The following is an 18,783-nucleotide window of genomic DNA, read 5'->3' on the forward strand; positions in this document are numbered from 1 at the left end:
GTTATTTCTGTGTCTAGTGGATTTATCTGTGCCTCTAAACACTGCCCATGTTAATGCACCCAGTCCATTCTCTTTGTTTTCATCATTAAGGTCAGCCATATGTTGAGTGCTGTTGTATCCCTTGATGTATGGGCTACATTAACACACTACATATTTGACGGCACCAAAAGGAAATGGTGATGCATTTATTTATGTTGTTTTGCTTTCTTTACCTTCAACATGATATGACTGAAGAGGTAATCGTATAAAAGATGGGGGTAATGTAAGGCAAAATATCTTCCAAAGCAGAAGACAATTGATATCAATGTCTGTAAATTCAAAAGGTTTGTAGCCAGGTGCATAGTGCCATCTGGAATAGCAGGAGTGTTCCCGGTGGGCCTGACCATCCGGGCAACAAGCCCAGCAACACCCATATGAAAAGATAAAAACACGTCCCATGCTGTTTGATTCAGTGTTAGACTGGCCAGCCAGCTTTATAGGTGCACGAGTGCTAAAGGTATTGCATCTCGCTGCTCCCCACTTTTCCTTATGGTCTTTTTTAAACCCTGAGCACACGACAGACTTGCTGCGTTGTGCAGGGCTGCAACTAATGATTCTTTTCATTATCAATTAATCTGCAGATTATTTTCACGATTAATACATTAAGTCTATGAAATGTCAGAAAAATTATGAAAAATCACAGTTTCCTAGAGCCCAAAGTGATCTTCAAATTGCTGTTTTTGTCCAACCAACAGTCAAAAACCCAAAGACTCTTCATGTACTATCATAAATGACAAAGAAAAGCAGCAAATCATTACATTTAAGAAGCTGAAACCAGCAAATGTTTGAGATATTTGCTTGAAAAATGACTTAAATAATTCACCAATTATCAAAATAGCTGTCAATTTATTGTCTTTATTGATTATTCGACTACCCGCTGCAGCTCCAGTGTTGTGCATGACTTGTGACTAAGATGATCTAACAAGTTAACATTATGCTGCCAGCAAGTGGCTGTTGAATTACAAACTGAGCATAAACAATACAAATTATCTCTAATATCTACTATCCAAATATTATAGATGCTGTATCTACCATAGTCTACATACAGAATAAATGAAAATACAGACTTCATCTAAAATACTTCAAAAACTAGGCCATATCTCTAATAATTGTTCCACTTGTGTTTGAATTGTGATATGTCTGCAGAGTATGAACCATGAAAAACAAACAATATTTTAATGTTGAATTACTGACGAACATGTATGAAATGTATTTGACATCAAGAATTGTATATTTCATGTAATGATGCAGGAATGAAAAATGCCATCTGGATTTGCATATTTAACACCATATATGCATCCTATTGCTCTAAAGGATCCATGTAACAAGCACACAAAGAACTGAATATACTGTATGTGACATTTTCTTACATCTGAAAAGAAAATTTATTCAACATTACTTTAATCAGCAAGCATGGTGTGAGTGTAAAAGCGTGTGCGCAAGAGAAAGGGATAAACTCTGCATGAATGCATGCATGTCTACGTGTTTGGCCCACCACGTTTGTGAGAGCTCCAGTGTGAAGGTTGCATAACAGGTTCATGTTGAGAGCTTAAGGATCCTGGAGGGTGCTGGCGTCATTTCCTGCTTTATCTACCTGCCTACTGGCTGGCCTGACAGCGCTGTTTAACATCGCCTTGAGCCACACGAGCGACATGTGTCCAAAGCAAGTCAGATCAACATCCTCGTCTAAGAGGCACATCAATGGTGACAAGACACCAGAGGGGCAGGGGCTGGTGATTACACACCACAGGGGACAGTCTGAAAGGTCCAGATCAATGATAGGATGCCACTTTATTGTTACAAAGTACACACAACTCAAGGAAGCAATTAAAATAAACATATTTTCTTTAATTAATGAGTGAGTGAGTGAGTGAGTCTTAAAATACCATTTTTAAAAGTGATTGATATTGAGACTGAGCAGACTGACAAACTATGGGAGCAATTATTTCTTACACTATGTTAGGTGTGAAGACCAAAAGAGAGAAGTAAGGGTTGCTGAATGAGTCACAAATGCTGTAACCATCTGTCTGCTTGTGCGTTTCTGTGTGTTTGCATGAGTGTGCGTGCGTCTGTGCATGCTCCCGCGCATCTGTGCGCACATGCATATGTGCCGTCTGTGTTTCCTTGTAACTTACCTCCACAATATCAGAGTTGGTCCTGCTCTCGTGGGGCTCGTTGTACTCGGTGTATTTAAGCAGGACCTTGTCCATGTCTGTGCTGGCGTACTGGAACAGCTTGTTGGTGCTGTTGAAGATGATCAGGGCAATCTCACAGTCACACAGCACACTCAGCTCATACGCCTTCTTCATCAGGCCAAACTTTCGCTTTGTAAATGTCACCTAGGTAAAAAAAAAAATAACAGGAGGAGAAGAAATTAGGATGATGACTAGAAGAGGCGAGAACAATGTATAAATAATTTCTATCCACAGTGAGGAACTGCAGATTTGTGTGCACGCATACAGTGCAGCTGAACTAAATCGGCACAACAGCTGCAGCAATTAATCAATTAATCCATTATTAATAGATTATGAAAATGAATCTGCAAGTATTTTGATAATTGATAAAATGATTTGAGTAATGTTTTAAGAAAAAAAGTAAAAAAATCTCTGATTTCAGTTTCTTAAATGTGAATATTTTCTGGCTTCTTTACACTTTTGTGTCAGTAAGCTGAATATCTTTGCATTTGAGGATTTGAGGATTTCATTGTGGGCTTTGGGAGACAATTGTGACCATTTTTGACATTTTATAGACAAAACAACAAATTGATTAATTGAGAAAATTAGACAAATTAATCAACAATGAAAATAGTGCTGTGACTAACAACCATTTTCATAATTGATTTATCTGATGATTTTCTCCATTAGCTGTTTGGTTTGTAAAATGTCAGAAAATGGTGAAAAATGTTGATCATTATTTCTTAAGGTGCAAGATGCGAGACAGCCCAAAGATGAACAGTATCCTGTGACACTGAAGTAAAGGAAACAGAAAATATTCACATTTGAGAAGCTGAAATCAGAGAATTTATTTTATCAAAAATGACTCAATGGATTAATCAGTTGTCAAAATAGTTTCTGATTAATTTAATAGTTGATTAATAATGGTATAAGTGATTAATCATTGCCGCTCTAAATGAAAATAAGCGTTAGTTGCAGCCCTATCTGGCACCCGCATAATCAAATCAACCATCTTCTTTTTGCAGTAATTATTTAATTATAGCAAAAAAGATCCCCACCTTCGACACATTCAGTTTGTAATGAGGGAGTGAACAGGAATCTGGCATATTAACTTTTCCTTTTTAAAAGGAGCGTTTCTCAGAGAAACAGAATTAAAGGAAAGTGAATTTACTGAAGCTTCACCATCGCCTGACTGTAACAGTCCATCCACTATACCAGGAAAAAAGAAAAAAAAAAAGAAGCTGGGTGTACATTTAAGGAACTGAAAACACTCTGTCTCAGACAGATAACGGTAAAGAAGATCAGTTATTGCTTGTACATCAAAGTGAGCAGAGGTTCATCATGGAACATATGTCACGTTAAATCGTCCCTTTCATAATGCCTGAGTGCGGTTGCGCTCTCACTCCCGCATTTACAGAAAAGAAATGCACATACATATAACTATTTTAATCTCCCAAAAAAAGCTGAGGCATACTATTTTCTCACAGTGACATTAACACACGTTGTTCAGTTGTGTTGCCCAATTAACCGCCTCTCATAGTGAATAACAAGCTATTGATATAAATAACGGATGGGTTCCCTGCCTGTGCTTGAAGCTGTTTGTGTGTGCTCAAATAGTGACAATGCACTCAACTTAAACCACAAAAATTGTCTTCTCTAATGGGGCCTTTTTTCTCTCCCTCTGTTTGTGGGTATGTGCGAGCGTGTGCACATGTGTGTGTATGAGGCCCAAGACTGGTACCTTTAATAACACGCGCATACAAGTGCCCACATTGTCAAAATAGAACAGCCTCTATTCCTCTATTGTTTGGATCAAAACTAGAGCAGTGAAAGTGAGTTAATTCCAGTGAGCTGCACCTGGTTTCTTTTCCAAGCCATGTGTGTGTAAGCTCTTTGGCTGTATGGGGAAAAAAGAGAAAAATGTGCCACTGCCAGCTTCCTTCTCTGAATAACACTGCTTTTTTTTTGTCTTGAACTTTCTTTTATTTTCTTCTTCTGTGACTGTGTGTATTATTTACATTGGAGATCTGTATCGACAAAGCTTTTTACAGAGAGGAAATACTGCCAGGACTGTGCCCAGCTGGTAGCTAATGATCTCAGTTTGTTGATTAACTGCATGTTTGTCTATTCTCTTCTGACACTTAAGTGGGCCAAAAAATACAGAATGAAAACCTCCCAACACTCAGTTAAACATGCTCTGAATACAAGAATTAAGACTATAACTGCAGGCTATGTAAACTCTTACAACCCCTTTAAAGGACCAGTGTGTGGGATTAGTGGCACTCCGGATGAGACCATGTTTATCACAAACAGGCTCAACGAACGTGACAAGAAGGGAGTCCACGCAAGAGTTTTCCTTAAAAACAAGGTTAATACAAATCATAAGGCAAACAATAAGACAGTTATGCAGGCTGGATGCTAGCTGTAGGAAGGAAGAGGCATAGTGAACAAAGGGCCCAGCTTTTAAGCTCAAAGGTCTAAGTGAGCTCCATCAGCAAATGGCCCTCCCTTGTCAGCCAATTTCCCGATGAGGTTGGCCAGGGCAACCTCCAAGACAGTGAGGAGGCATCACACATCTAGTGGTGAGCTTGTAGACTGCAACCAACTGAATGCTGCTCACTTCACCCTCCCCTTCCAAGCATGTAGAAGAACCTACGGTGGCCTTGAAAATGCAAAAAGTCTGTATCTCGAGTCAGTGTTTGGTTTGTCCATTCTGGGCTGATGTGGAAACTTGGGCTGCAAATAATGATTATTTTCACTGTCAAATAATCTGTTGATTATTTTATCAATTAATCTATTTGTTATATCGGTCTATATAAGTATCAGTGTATATGTTGTCTGAAATGTGCCAATATGAAAACATTTTTTGAGTGAACATAATTCAAAATTATTTATAGTTTTAGAGTTTTTTTTATTATTTATAATTACTAAAAATACCAGTTTAGGTTTACTGTTTCAGTGACCTGATGTAACTTTGGATAATAAAGTTTATTATCAAACTGTAAAAAATCATCCTGCCTCTATTACATATCTTTGTTACAAATGTTGCAGGCATTTGAGGGATCACTGCAAAATAAATATCGATATCTTATTTATTTATTGTATTTTTAAACTTATCATTATCAGCTCCAAAAGTCCAGTATCAGTTGGGCAACGGTTGTCGATCAATTTAATAGTTGAGAACTAACTGATTAGATGAATAATCTTTGTAGTTTCAGTAGAAAAATGGGGGTTCGACATGGTGGCCTCCCTGAAAGACGGCCTGCTCCTTCTGCAGATATAAAGGCCTCGTTCCAAAGTGATGAAAACAAAACCATTTTTATTTCCATGTGATTATACACTGATGAAAACATAGTTATGAATATTATATTTCATTACTGTCATATTCTCCCGATGGATCCAATCTTCCACACTGGTACATTAAAGTTGGGATCTCTGTGTGTGGTTGATCAGGGAAATACATGAATAGATTTGTGGCATAAATCTATCATGCATTGCCCTTCACATTTTCACTTTACAACTCTGAGGTCTGAAAGAGGAGATAGGGTTCAATGGATATTGATAGATAGGTTTGGATTTCCTGAAATCATATCTCCCAGGATGAACCAGGGAAACCGAATATCAAACTATCTCTCACATCCACCCCGTCTTTCTCTCTGTCTCCCTCTCGACTGAAAACCTTACATGAACCGCTGTATCTTGGACCAGCTTCCCCACCTAAAAGTTTTCCAGTGATGTCACTGCGTCACGCCGAGCTGTGTGTCAGACAACTGAAACCAGAGACAAGGCGTTCAAACTCCGTACAAACTGGTGTGTGCGATGTCAGGTTCTGTGCCTCGGCACAAACACTCATCTGATTCACCAATGGCATGAGGCAAAAAAAGCTCCCCTGGGCTCTAAATACCATGCTGACATTTACACAGTCATACGGAAACGTGGAAAAAACAAGCCTCATTTTTAACGCTGTAAGATCAAAGGTATCTTGTGACAATAAGATTAATTGTCATATCCTATCCACTCTGAGCTCTAGCACCCAAAACTGAAATGTACGCACGCTAAAGTAGTCTGTCAGCCTTACAACAGCCGAGCTACAGTACAAATCGCACATGAGCGAGTAAATACGATGACAGGACTGTAGGACACGAGGTCAAAGCAGACTGTTCAGGAACAGGACATGTAGAGTGTTGTCTTCCCCTGGTGTTTCGATGCAAGGGGCACCAGGGGCAAACGCAGGACACAGCTAGCTGCCGGCCCAGCTCCGTTATCACCCACTCACTCAGTCACACACTCTGCTGGGGCCATTAATGTTTCAAAAGGTGGCACGTGGCACACGCAGTGGACTGGGTGGGAGTCCCAGAGGTCCACAGCTGCTAGTCTCAAAGGGGGACGTTTGACAAGCTGGGTAACATATCACTGGACCACTCGGCAGTGCACACTCTTGGAAATAAAAGTGATAACTAGAACCATGAAGGGTTCTTCGGCTTGTCCTCACAGGAGAACCCTTTTTGTTTCCTGGAAGAGCCTTTTCTAAAAGTTCCACTTGGATCCTTTTAAGAGAGTTCTACCTAGAACCCAACATAAAGAGTTATAACGAGAACCATCAGTGAAATTCAAAAGCTCCTGAGAGAGGTTGTACAGAGAACAGTCCATAGTGTCATGCTCTACCCAGAATCCTCTCTGGCCCATTTTCAACCAAATAAGTTCTGGTTCTTGAACTGGCTTTGTTCAAGATTCTGGGAACCGGTTTTCAGTGCATCCACTGTAATCAAGGGTCCCCAAGGAAAGCCTGCTATTGTTTGGTTCCAGCAGGGCCAGTTCACTGCTGGTGGAAATGCTCAGAATGATTCGAAGTTAGGTTCTTGAACATTCTAAAAGTGCTAACAAGAACCCACCCAGGGTTTTTACAGAGAATCTTTTTATAATCCAAGAGTTTTATCTAGGACTCAACCAGGGGGTGGCTACAGAGGAACTTTTTATATTCCAAGGATTTTATCGAGAACACACTCACTTCTACTGAGAACCTTTTCATAATCCAAGGGTTTTCTCTAGAACGCAGAGGGTTCTCTCAAAAACTCTTTTAAATTATTGTACAGGAACCCTTGATGAAAGAGTTCTTCAAGGATTTCAACAATCATTGAAGAACAATGTCTTGAAAGGGGTTCTTAATGGAACCCTCAGTCTTACAAAGAACCCCTGACAAACCATTTCTCAAAAAGGGATTCTTCAGAAGCAAATGGTTCTATGTAAAACCTCTGCCGTCAAGAGGAACCTCTTTGGAACCCCTCATTCTGAGTATAAGGTAACGAGAAACTTGGAAGATACTCATTCGCTGCTTCTCATTTCAACATGTAGAGAAGAAAAGCAGAATCCAATCAAAGTTGTCTTGAGCCTCACACTTTAAATGAGGAACTGTGCGTGCCGTTTCCCACATATTAAGATTCACACATTGACTGACTTTAACAACACCACAGGAAGAGAATGAGTGTGATTATGAAAAGCCTTAACTGACCAAACAATAACACTTACATAAATATCACACCGCACCCCCACATCTCAATCTGACACGTACAACCTGCTACCTCCAAATCACATAAATTACCAACACTATGCACATACACCCATAAATACACCCGCATATCTATACAGAGCAGAGCAAGCACACACACACACATTTTAAAAGACAGTTGGCTTGCACATGAAGGCCGTCTTGATGGTAAATACCGGTGCAAACATCATGTGGGATGTGCTAATTTGTATTTCAGCTATGCAATTTTTATGTTCAGTATTCAGTTTCACTGCTTGAGGTGACTCTGTCGTGACTTCATGGCTTCACATGATGCCATCATGTGACCCTGTTGGCCCATCAACATTCAAGCTGGTGATGTCACCACTTGCCTTTCCTGTGCAAGCTCAAAAACAGCTCTCCCGGCCCACACAGCAGCTGTAAACTAGTGCGCTAGACTTGTCTTTGAGGGCCCATTGCTCTGCACTCGCAGACGATGTGAATGGCACAACTGATCTATAAACATGTACAGATAGTTGTACATTAGTGAAAAGGTTATAGTCTATCTTGATAAAATAACTAAATATTATAATAATGAACTTATGACCATTAAAAGTTTTAATATATGCCATTATTTAAAGATTTTGCATACGAGGGAGCTAATTATTACTGTGCAGAAATCACAGTTATTTATACTGCAATATGATGTCTATATCGCCAGTTGAGTAACAATATCTATTTCTATCACTGAATGAAGCCTCTATCTTTGTTGTTAAACCAAAAGACTCATTGTAAAAACCACCCGTATGTCAGTGTGGGTGTAATTTTTGTTTCCTTGGTCAGTGGCAGCTGTTAGACACACCACTATGTTAATAACAGAGAGCATGACGTTACAGCACATTTGCAACTGTGCGTGCTGGTGAAAGGGACCAGTGTAAGTGTGTGAGTGTGAACCCGACTGTGTCTTTTCACAGTAAATTGGTCACCATGGTGTGAAACCTATCTTCACACACATAAACATGCACACACAGGGAAATTTTGGGGACCATCATGGCATAATGAGACACTTAAGTTTCAAGCTGTCATTGTGTGCTTCTAAGACAGTCTCTGTGAAGTGGTTGGAGGCTAAAATTCTCAACCCAACACACACATTTCTCGTAAAAAAAAAAATAAAGATGCAAGATGTGTTTATGAGGACAGCTCTCAAAAAACTCAAGCAACACATATGAATTGTAGTTCTGCATATGCAACAATGAATCTTCAAGAATGTCTGGCCTGAACATCCTACACAATCTCACAACAGTTCATAAAAAAGTCAAAAAACTTAATCTGAGAGATCTGTGTATACGAATTTTCCCTTTTTTGTGACACACAGCAAAACTTTCAAATTAATGTGTTATCCATCATTGTCACTTTGTTGTCAGGTTACACTTGGGTCTTGGGAAGGTTTAGGCAACAAAAGTACTTTGGTTAAAATAACTTCTCCCTTAAAATAATCGATATTAACTACTGGTTTCACACAGGGGCCCAAACCGATTCTCCTATATGAAAGTCCTGTGTTTGACCCAACCCACGACTCACGACACAGACTTTCTTGGATATTTAAGCTGTGTTAGTCCTCATTGCTTTGAAAGTTGTACTGATTGTTATGAAAAGTTTTGACTATTCGCGTCAATGTACACAAATCTGTAGATTACATTTTGTGACTATTTCACAAACTGTTGTAATGCTGGGCTCTCTGTCTCAAAGTCACTTTGAGTATTTGTGTTTGAAAACACTGTAAACTATCAACACCAACCAAATTTCACATTATTAGTTTAACCTTCTCGAAGATTATCCAGTCATAGGAAAGCTCATGAAGACAATAAAATACAACACACACAATTTTGGCTCCTTTCTTTAACTTTGTGAAAGAGACCAAAACACCCAAACCCTCCAATCATCCTACATTAACTAACTGTATGCACACAAATGCCTCTGTCCATGCTGTTTTCTAGTAATACTTTCAATTACACAGAATGGGCACTCACTCATAGGTGTGAGCATAGTGAAAAAAAAATGGTACTTTAGAGCTGAACCATATGCAAAAACATCATATTGAAATTATTTTGACAGATAATGAGATTGCAATATGAGTCACGATTTAAGTGTGAACACAAAGTTTGCATTCATTTCCACTGATGTGATTTTTGCTGGGAAACTGTTTTTTAATAATAATTTCCTCAACTACTAGCTACTTCACAATGACAGTAGTAGTAGTACATCTAGTAGTACATCTTAACCACTCTTAAAAAATGTAGCTTGTTAAACTAAAACTACTCTCAGGATGTATGTATGTATGATGGGAAATTATCACAGTCTGTGTCTGGACTCTCATGTTATTACACAAAGGTACAACTGAACTGACACTGAATGAAGTGCAGGTGTGTTTGAAGGAGAGGATAGGGAGCAATTGTTGAGGTATAACTGGAAAAATTTAAAGTTTCTGTGGAACTTCATAGTATCCAGTTGCAGACATCTTGGTTGCACAACCACAGGTTCAATCAAACAGCCTCCAGTTTGATTAAAATCGCTGTCACTAGTCATGGTTGACATTAAATGACAGCCATGACCAATGAGCTGTGGCACTGTACCATAATGTAGGGCTGAACAATATCAAAAAAATTTAATTGCAATTATTTTGACTGCACTCACAATATGACTTGGGATATGATAATTTTTAAATGACTATAATATGATTTTTATGAGGATCTGCACCAAATGAAGATGTTTTCTTAAATCCGTAGAACATGATGTGTAGGTCAGGACTTAATTTATAATGCCATTTTAACACATATTTTGCTTTTAACAAATATTGCACCTCCACCTACGATTTGAAAATTGTAGTTGCAGTTTGTAATTAAGTACCTAAGCAACATGACCTAAAGTACTTAACTGCTGAAAAAGTTACTGAGATTTAAATGTAGGTAAACTACCACCCAACTACTGCAAATTGTAGTTAAACTAGTAATTTAACTGAATGTACTGAATGTACAACCAAACACTGACAAATAAACATGTTTGGTTACGTCTTGAGAATAAAATTTCAAGGCCGGGAGATCTCTGCAGCACCACAATGCTTCATTTATGGGCTAATGGTAAGTTGTGACACATTCTGCATTTACCAAAAAACCTACAGCTCCTGTGATTTGGATATTGCACTTGGCCATATTGGAAGTTCAATAATATTTCCATTAATCGTTCAGTCTTACACCCACCCTATTCATTCACCCCTATCCACCTCCACAACCCCATCCCAAGAGAGATTCAGTCACATGCACACACAAATGCATTCAGACACACCCCCTTGTAAAACACCTGAATATATCACCACATTTCCAAAGCTTATGCCTCTCTTTTGTAATTTTTGTTTCAACCCTTTTTAATTCATTTCTGCTTTTCTTTCTTTTTTCTTCTTCTGCACGTGTCTGTTTGTGTGTTCTATGTAATTATATGTATGCTATCACTGGAAAATGACCAATTAAAAAAAAAATAATGAAATAAAATTATTAGTTACATTTCCTCTGGCAAAAAAAGTAGAAAAACGCCCAGGATAAACAGAGGGGATGAATATAAAGGAGGGACAGTGGCTGATTCTCCGCCACATGGGTGAGAGGGGAGAGAGAAAGAGGGGAGGGAGGGAGGGAGGAGGAGGAGGAGGGAGAAGAGAGGGGGCGGACGCACAGGAAGCACATTTGTATGCATTTCCTCTCATAACAGGAAGAGGCCAGTGGCTTCCCCTTCACAATGGCTTCGCTTCTGCTTCCCACCTCCTGCCTGCTTCCCTGGGGGAGGAGGAGGTGGAGGAAGAGGAGGAGTGGAGAGACAGGCACCAAAAACTGCTGGTTAGCAAACCAAACATGGCCATGCGGGGACACACAACACGCAAGCACGCACACACATAAATGTCAGTCAGCTATGGAGCAGCACGATTGGTCTTGAGACAAACACTTATCCCATTGTCAGAGGCCAAGCAGGAAGACACGGGCTTACGCAAAAGGAATAAGAGGAGCCCAAGACCTGGGCCTGAACTCTGCCTAGCAGCCAAAGAAGCTGTTAAGAGGGGCATTACGACAAAAGAGGCTTTGTCCCACCTCTAATATATGCTATGCTCTTCTATCTCCTCAAAACGCCACTTATCATCCTTTTTCAGGGCGCCTTCATTATACAGTAGGAACAGGAGGCAGCAGACTCCAAACATTTCTTCATTCAGCGTCTGAAGCGAAAGTGTCCACTTTGAGCAGTAAAAACCTGTAGAACTGATTGAACGGTGTCTTAATTATGCCAATTTTAGTTATAGGTGTCTTAAAATACACGTCAGTTTGGATTGTTCGTCTTACCAGAGCTTGTAATTACATTTCAGGACAGCACTGTAATAGCTGGCTGGGCTCCTTCTCTCTGTGCTCCTGTTTATGCTGAAAAACCGCAACTGGAAAAGGATATACCCACTGACTGAAAAAAAAAAAGTGGATGTTACAGTACAAGGCCGAAGTTAGTGGCCGGAATGACAAAAATAACTTTGTTGTCATTCACTTGAGGTGGATTAACTTGTGCTGTGGCACTAAGGCTGACTTTGTATACTTACTGTAAGGCACATTGTTTCACTTTTCACCATTTTTTAGGGGGAAAAAAGTAGCCAATTGGTTTAAACCAAGGACAAGGGTTCTCAATTTTGTCGAAAGAGAAATGTGGAGGGAGATCTTTAATGGGTGACGCACGCTTGACTGCCAGGAGGAAGATTATATATACATACATATTCATTAAGATTATAGATCGTTTGATTTAGTAGCCTATGACCTACTTTAGATTTAAAAACTAAAATATTGTTTGTTGAGGCCTTTTATGAAATGTATTACGATGAAAATAATACTAATAATGATAATAATAACAACCACTGGTTTAAACTGAATTATTTGTTACATTATGTCATCTACATAGTACACTAGTGAGTATGCCTACAATTTGCATTAATACCCAAATCTTTCATTTGCATTTTTGTAGCCAGTAAGGTTAAATTTGCCAGTGAAAGCTGTGACACACAGATGGAAAAAAAAAACAATGCTGCAGGCAAAGGACTGGGAAGGTGATCATGACCATTGATGAGAGCAGCTCGTTTAGACTTAAGACCCGAAGATTTGGAGAAACAGAAACTTCTTTCAATTAATTGCCTGCTACTGATAATGTATCAAAGATCAACTGTTTAAAAGTAACTAATACTTTGAGTAGTTTTTGAGATTTTTTTTACTTTTCAGTATTTTTTAACACCAGTAGTTTTACCTGTAGTTGAGTAATATTTCAGTAATGTAATAATTTTCAGCACTTTGTAATTGTTTTAGGCATTTCTGCTACAACACTAAGATGATATTAACTCCACTTTTCACTAAATGGAGTCTTCTTATTACAAGCACAGCTCAGAATTTGATTCTAGCAGTGAAAAGTGATAAGAAATATGGAAAGATGTAAATGAGATTATGAGCCAGTCCCTCAAAGTAATTTTTAAAAAAGCAAAACATTGTTTATCACCACACAACAAACACACAGCAAGAATATGTTTTAAGTATAGTCTGATTTTTACATATAACTTTGAACTAATATAATGCACAATATGATAAAATATTTGGATATGATTTACGTTAAGTGGGAATGATTTTATTTTTTCATGATGATGTAACATTTGTACATTAACATATTTATATACATATTTTACATATCATAAGAGTGAACAGGATTTGTAAGCCACAGCACCACTGCAGTACTACAGTACTTCATTGTACATACATTTTACCTTGATCAAGAAATTGCAGCTTCTGCGATTTGGATATTGCACTTGTCCATATATTTGATCCCGTCAGTTTTGCCATTAATTGTGCAGCCTATTTTGACAATTTTTCATCCAATTTCACTATTTTTTTTAATGTTCAAAATAAGCCCTGATAAATAAACAGATTTTTATTTGAAAATTAAAAGCCTGACATAACGAGCACTATAGCCGACAAAGGAAACAAAAGAGAAAAAGCTAGACACACCATCAAAACTTTTCTAGCAAGTGAAAATTACGAGAGAGAGGTGAGAGAGCAAAACGAACCATGTGAAGAACATGCGAATGAGAAACACGAAACAAGAAATAAGTTGAGGAGGCAAAAGAGAATAAAAATACGGAAGGGGAGAAGGTGAGAGCTTAGTGAGCCCTTTTCAGGTGAGGTCTTGCAGTGCTGAACATATGACAACGAGGAGTGCCACTCGCTGTGGTAAAAGAAGGAAATGGTAGAAGGTGGGAAACAGGGAATTAGAGGAGGGGTGCAGGGGTGACTAGCTACCCTGTGGGCCTCATTATTTTCCTGCTGTTAATTTCACTTGCACATTTTCTCACCCCAGTGCTGTTGATTGGAGAGAAGAATGCTTTGTCGTAGAAACAAAAAGAGCCCTTATTTCAGCTGAAGCTCTGCATGGCGAGGGAAGAGACGCAGCGTATGCATGAAGACATAAAAACGTGTATTCTTTTATCTTCTGGTATGTGTTGGTTTGAGTGTTGTTTGTGGGAGTTGGGAGATCCTGTTGTTTTACTTCCTGTCGCTGATGACCTGATCCATGTTTAACCTTTGGCCCTGGGTCCCTTCCCCCTTGGAAACCACATGTTCCACACAAACACACACACACGCATACACACAGATTTGCACAGACAAGTCATCCTAAATTAAGCCCACTGAGTGCACTGGCTGGAGAGGTAACACTAATTAGAGCCAATTGCAGCAAATTAGTCGATCCCCAAGACTGACTCCAGAGAGATACATGTGTTTTAGATGTGTACATGTATTTACAAGCATGCATTTGTCTACGCTGCAAACAAGACATTAAACACACCATAAAGTGCTGTGTCTCTATGCCACACACACACCTGTGCATGTATCTTGTACTGTAGGTGTGTGCCTATCTGTGTGTGTGCTTAGCAGTTGCAAGAGAGTCTGCTCTCTGTGTGCCGCCCATGAGTTTATGGCACAGGGGGCTCTTTCATGTGCCCGAGGCTGGGAGAGGGTCTGAGTGGTCGGGGGGCTTGGAGCCAGGGCTCACACACTGCTGCCCACTGTCCAGAGCTCCGGGCAGCCAGTCAACGCCAGGGAGGCCTGGTCCTTCTGCCCCTGCTCTGGGGAAGTGTTTCGGGGCCTGGGGGTGGCAGCCCAAAGTGGCCGCCCAGAGAGAGCTAGGCCCTGTGCCCACTGTGATACCACTGCTGCAGGGAGGGCAGGGGTGGGGTTGGGGGGGCAGAGCAGCCCTGTAGGTGGCAAGGTAGCGTTGACAGCCACACAGAGTGGTGCCACTCCAAAGAGGACTCCTCTGTGAAGTGTATATGCAGACATCTAAGAATCAGGGGGAATTTTACACTGACTTTATATCGCTATTTTGGACTGAAACTGGGATTGAACCTTCGTAAATCCTGCCCCTTAATACTCTGTGCTCCAATAACAGTTAAGCAAGCTTGGTACCTCAGTCAACTTTCTCCTTTCCTAATTCCTTTACTTGGATTCCTTTTGAAGTTGGTTAAAAGACATTGTTGGGGGACTTGTACAAGTAACATATATTCTCATCTGACGCTAGCGAACTAGCTCATGTTTTGCTAACATTATCTAGCATTTTGCAAACATGACCAAGTTTCCTCAACTGTTACTGAAGCACAGAGCAAAAGGGGCGGGACTTAGGAAGGGTCAACTGACCCATTTTCTGTTTTGTACACATTAATGAACTTTTGAATATTGTTGTAAAAGGTATCAATACTTTGATAGTTTTTCAATACCACATGTTTAAAAATGGTACAATATCCATTCATCATGGCAGTAGTTTTCAAACTAGGGTCCAGGGACCAACAGGGGACCTTGATTGGTTTCTAGGGAGTTGCCAGCAAAAGGAGAAATACAATGTTGTAACTTTAATCACACTTTTTAGAAGTTGGATCAACAAGGAACGAAATAGGCTTGGCTCATTTGATTGACTGTAATCTGCAGTAATCCTAGAGTGATCACTGACTGACTATGAAAACTATTATCCTCAAACCTAAAAATAAAAAAACATATATTCAGACGGGATTCCATTAGGGCCCTAACTAACTATTATTTTCAATACTGATTAATCAATTAATTATTTTCTCAATTAACAGATTAGTTTTTTGGTCTATAGGAAAATGAAAATGGTGAAAAATGTTCATCTGTGTTTTCTAAAAAAAAAAAAAAAAAATCCAAGTAATTAAGCAATTACCAAAACAGTTGCAGATTAATTTAATAGTTTTGATTATTCAATTAATTTGTGCAGCTCTAGATTCCTTAAGATAAAATCCTCAATTTCGGTGTCTGTGGTCTAATGTGAAAAATGAAAAAGAAAAAAAAAAAACTTAAGTACTTACTCAAGATTTCAGTTCAGTCTTTATTGGCCTGCCTGACATTTGGTTTGCAGCTAAATCAGACAGTGTTCAGTGACTTTTTCTGTACTGTGTTCACGTTGTTAATTAAAAAAAAATCTTATTTTATGTACCTAGGATATTTTTCTTTTTGTTATGTATTGAAAGAGGTATCAAATATCATTTTTATGTACTACTATAGTACCAAAGTTTAAAAATCTGGTATCTTGACACTCAGCTTTATACTATTTATTTTGTACAGTCATAAAAACAGTACTAATCTGTTAACCACAGAAAAGCATCAAGAAGTCAGAAAAACTTTTTAGACATGAAACAGTAAAAGTATGTGAAGAATGTGAGGTTGAAAGCAACACTATACAAATTCCTCTGGTGTTTATTTGGTTTGGGCTCTGGAACATTTCCTCAAAAAGGAAGTGAAAATATGCAAATCCAACGCTTCCGTTTTTTCTTTTTTTTTTCCTTTTAAGAAGAAAATTTAAGTTTCTGTCTGTCTCCATCCCTGTCTTGTGATGTCCGCCTCTACAAAATATGGTGATGTCATTTATCTAGGCCATAGTTTGAATGACACTGAATACCGTGAGCTCTGGATGCATGTGGTGTTTTCCACATGACTCCATGACATCATATCAGAAGGAACCGCGATTTGGACTTAAACAAACAACAAACTGAGTAATCTATCATTTTAGAGATCAAAACAACAAAATCCAGTGATATATTGATTTTCTTTTCCCTGAACCCTTTCTCTCTCCTCTCCTCTTCTCTCCTCCCTCCTCCTCTCTCTGTAAGTAAAGCCCGGATATCTCAGGCATCGATTCCCCTCAGGTGTCCTTCCTGTCTCCCTCTTTCCCTCCTTATCCGCAGGAGCCGGAGTGCCTGGTGCAAGTGGCGGGCCCAGTCTAAGGTGGGATGAGAGAGAAGGGCTGAGATAACAGTAAGGAGGAAGTGTGGGTGCTGCTGCAACACGATAGCTTCAGTCCTCATCTAAAACTCTGTGACCTCCTCCTTGCTCTTCCTCTGGTCTTTCTGTCGGCCTGTCTCTCTTTCAATAACAAATACATAAATCAGAATAGAGAGCAGATGCATACTGTCACATATCCTCCATGGCCTTTTTGAATTGATGTAGCTTTCTCATTTTCTACTGTTTATTCTTCTGGTGTGACTCCAAATCAGACTTATTCAACTGGCCACACATGGTCCAAATCCAGCCCTTTACCAACCTTAAACCAGCCCTTTGATCATTTATAAATATGAAAAAAGTAGAGTACTGTGATTTCATTATATAAGCTGTTAAAATTCTAAGTTAATTTGTATTTATATTGTTTATTAGAAGATCTTTTCTTTTTATTAGTATGATAATTAGCCCATTCATTGGTTGTGTCTGTATGTAAACACAGAGAAATAAATTATTTTGAAAAGTTTCAACTTTGGTTGTTTAAGCAGAGGGAATTTAGAAGCATCATACTTACTGCAAAAAGATGTTAAATGCAATTTCAGCTGCAACAATTGATCATTTTTTTGGATTAGTTGAACTAAAAGAACCTAGTTGTCAGCTATTTTGATAAGTGATTCATTGTTTCAGGCATTTTTCAAGCAAAAAATGTCAAACATTTGCTGGTTCCATCTTCTTAAATGTGAGGATTTGCTACTTTTTTCATTATTTATGACAGAAAAGAAACTTTTGGTTGGACAAAAGAAGCAATGTGAGCTCTGGGAAATTCATAATTTTTTTACATTCTATAGACTGAAACATTATCGATTAATCAAGAAAATAATTGGCAGCTTAAATGCAACATTACGTTTATTAAAACAAGCTTCATATCTGGGATTAAATAGGTACATTGTTTTTCCCTGTACTTTTATACAAAATGTTTCTTTTTCCAAATGTGAAAACTACTAAATTGGAGAAAAAATAAAAAGGAGTATTGTTTTACACATTTAAATTCTAAACATGAAAAATGTAAATGTTCAGCTCCCTTGGCACTTTCACTTTTTTTAACCTGCTCTATAAGCACCCTGGTTTTGAGATGAGAACGTTGCGTATCACAAACAGTAACATCGTGATTCCTGGAATTATCTCAGGTCCACTCACTTTCTGACTCCCTTCTCACTCTCCTCTTGTTACTTACAATTACACTTATTGAGATGAGTCTCAAAAGGGGTCACAATCTGCTTCAATTACTCCTCCAGTATTGACCAATCGATTCCCTGAGCCTCCTTGTGTCACTTTACTCCAGCCGCAAATGACTGTGTTTGATAAAGCGTGCTGTGAGAAATGGTCGTGGACTATCATTATGGATGTCGGACGATGAAGACGTGGAAAAAGCAATGAAGCGGGGCTGTGTTCAGACAAGGTGTGGGTGTGTACGTGCGTGTTTGACCTGTGATCCAGGGGCCACGTTAGCAGCGTATGGATCCAATTGGGCTGCCAGGAAGCTGACAAAGTGTCAGTGGTCAGTCGTGCCACAGGAAGTGATCAATTGTGGGCCTCGAGGGCAGTGAGAGAGCTCTGTCTCTATCTAGTTCCTGCCACAGACGGTGGTGTCTGCCTGAATCATGCTGTCCACAATTTATTATGTCTTGCTCAAGTAATGCCAGCTGTTGTTAAAAAGTGTCTTGCAGGA

General features: G+C 39.1%; 1 protein-coding gene across 11 annotated transcripts in view; it reads right to left on the reverse strand.

Moving 5' to 3' along the window:
- mef2cb (myocyte enhancer factor 2cb) overlaps positions 1-18,783 on the reverse strand; it is a 105,466-nt gene that overhangs the window by 40,378 nt on the left and 46,305 nt on the right. For all 11 annotated transcript variants that reach the window (XM_084729030.1, XM_084729028.1, XM_084729025.1 and 8 more), the window contains one exon: positions 2,175-2,378. In XM_084729030.1, the coding sequence (XP_084585156.1) occupies positions 2,175-2,378 (204 nt within the window). The remainder of the gene's footprint in view (positions 1-2,174; positions 2,379-18,783) is intronic.

This window comes from Lutjanus erythropterus, chromosome 10, assembly GCF_056507025.1.
Source record: "Lutjanus erythropterus isolate fLutEry1 chromosome 10, fLutEry1.hap2, whole genome shotgun sequence".
NCBI classification, from domain to species: domain Eukaryota; kingdom Metazoa; phylum Chordata; class Actinopteri; order Lutjaniformes; family Lutjanidae; genus Lutjanus; species Lutjanus erythropterus.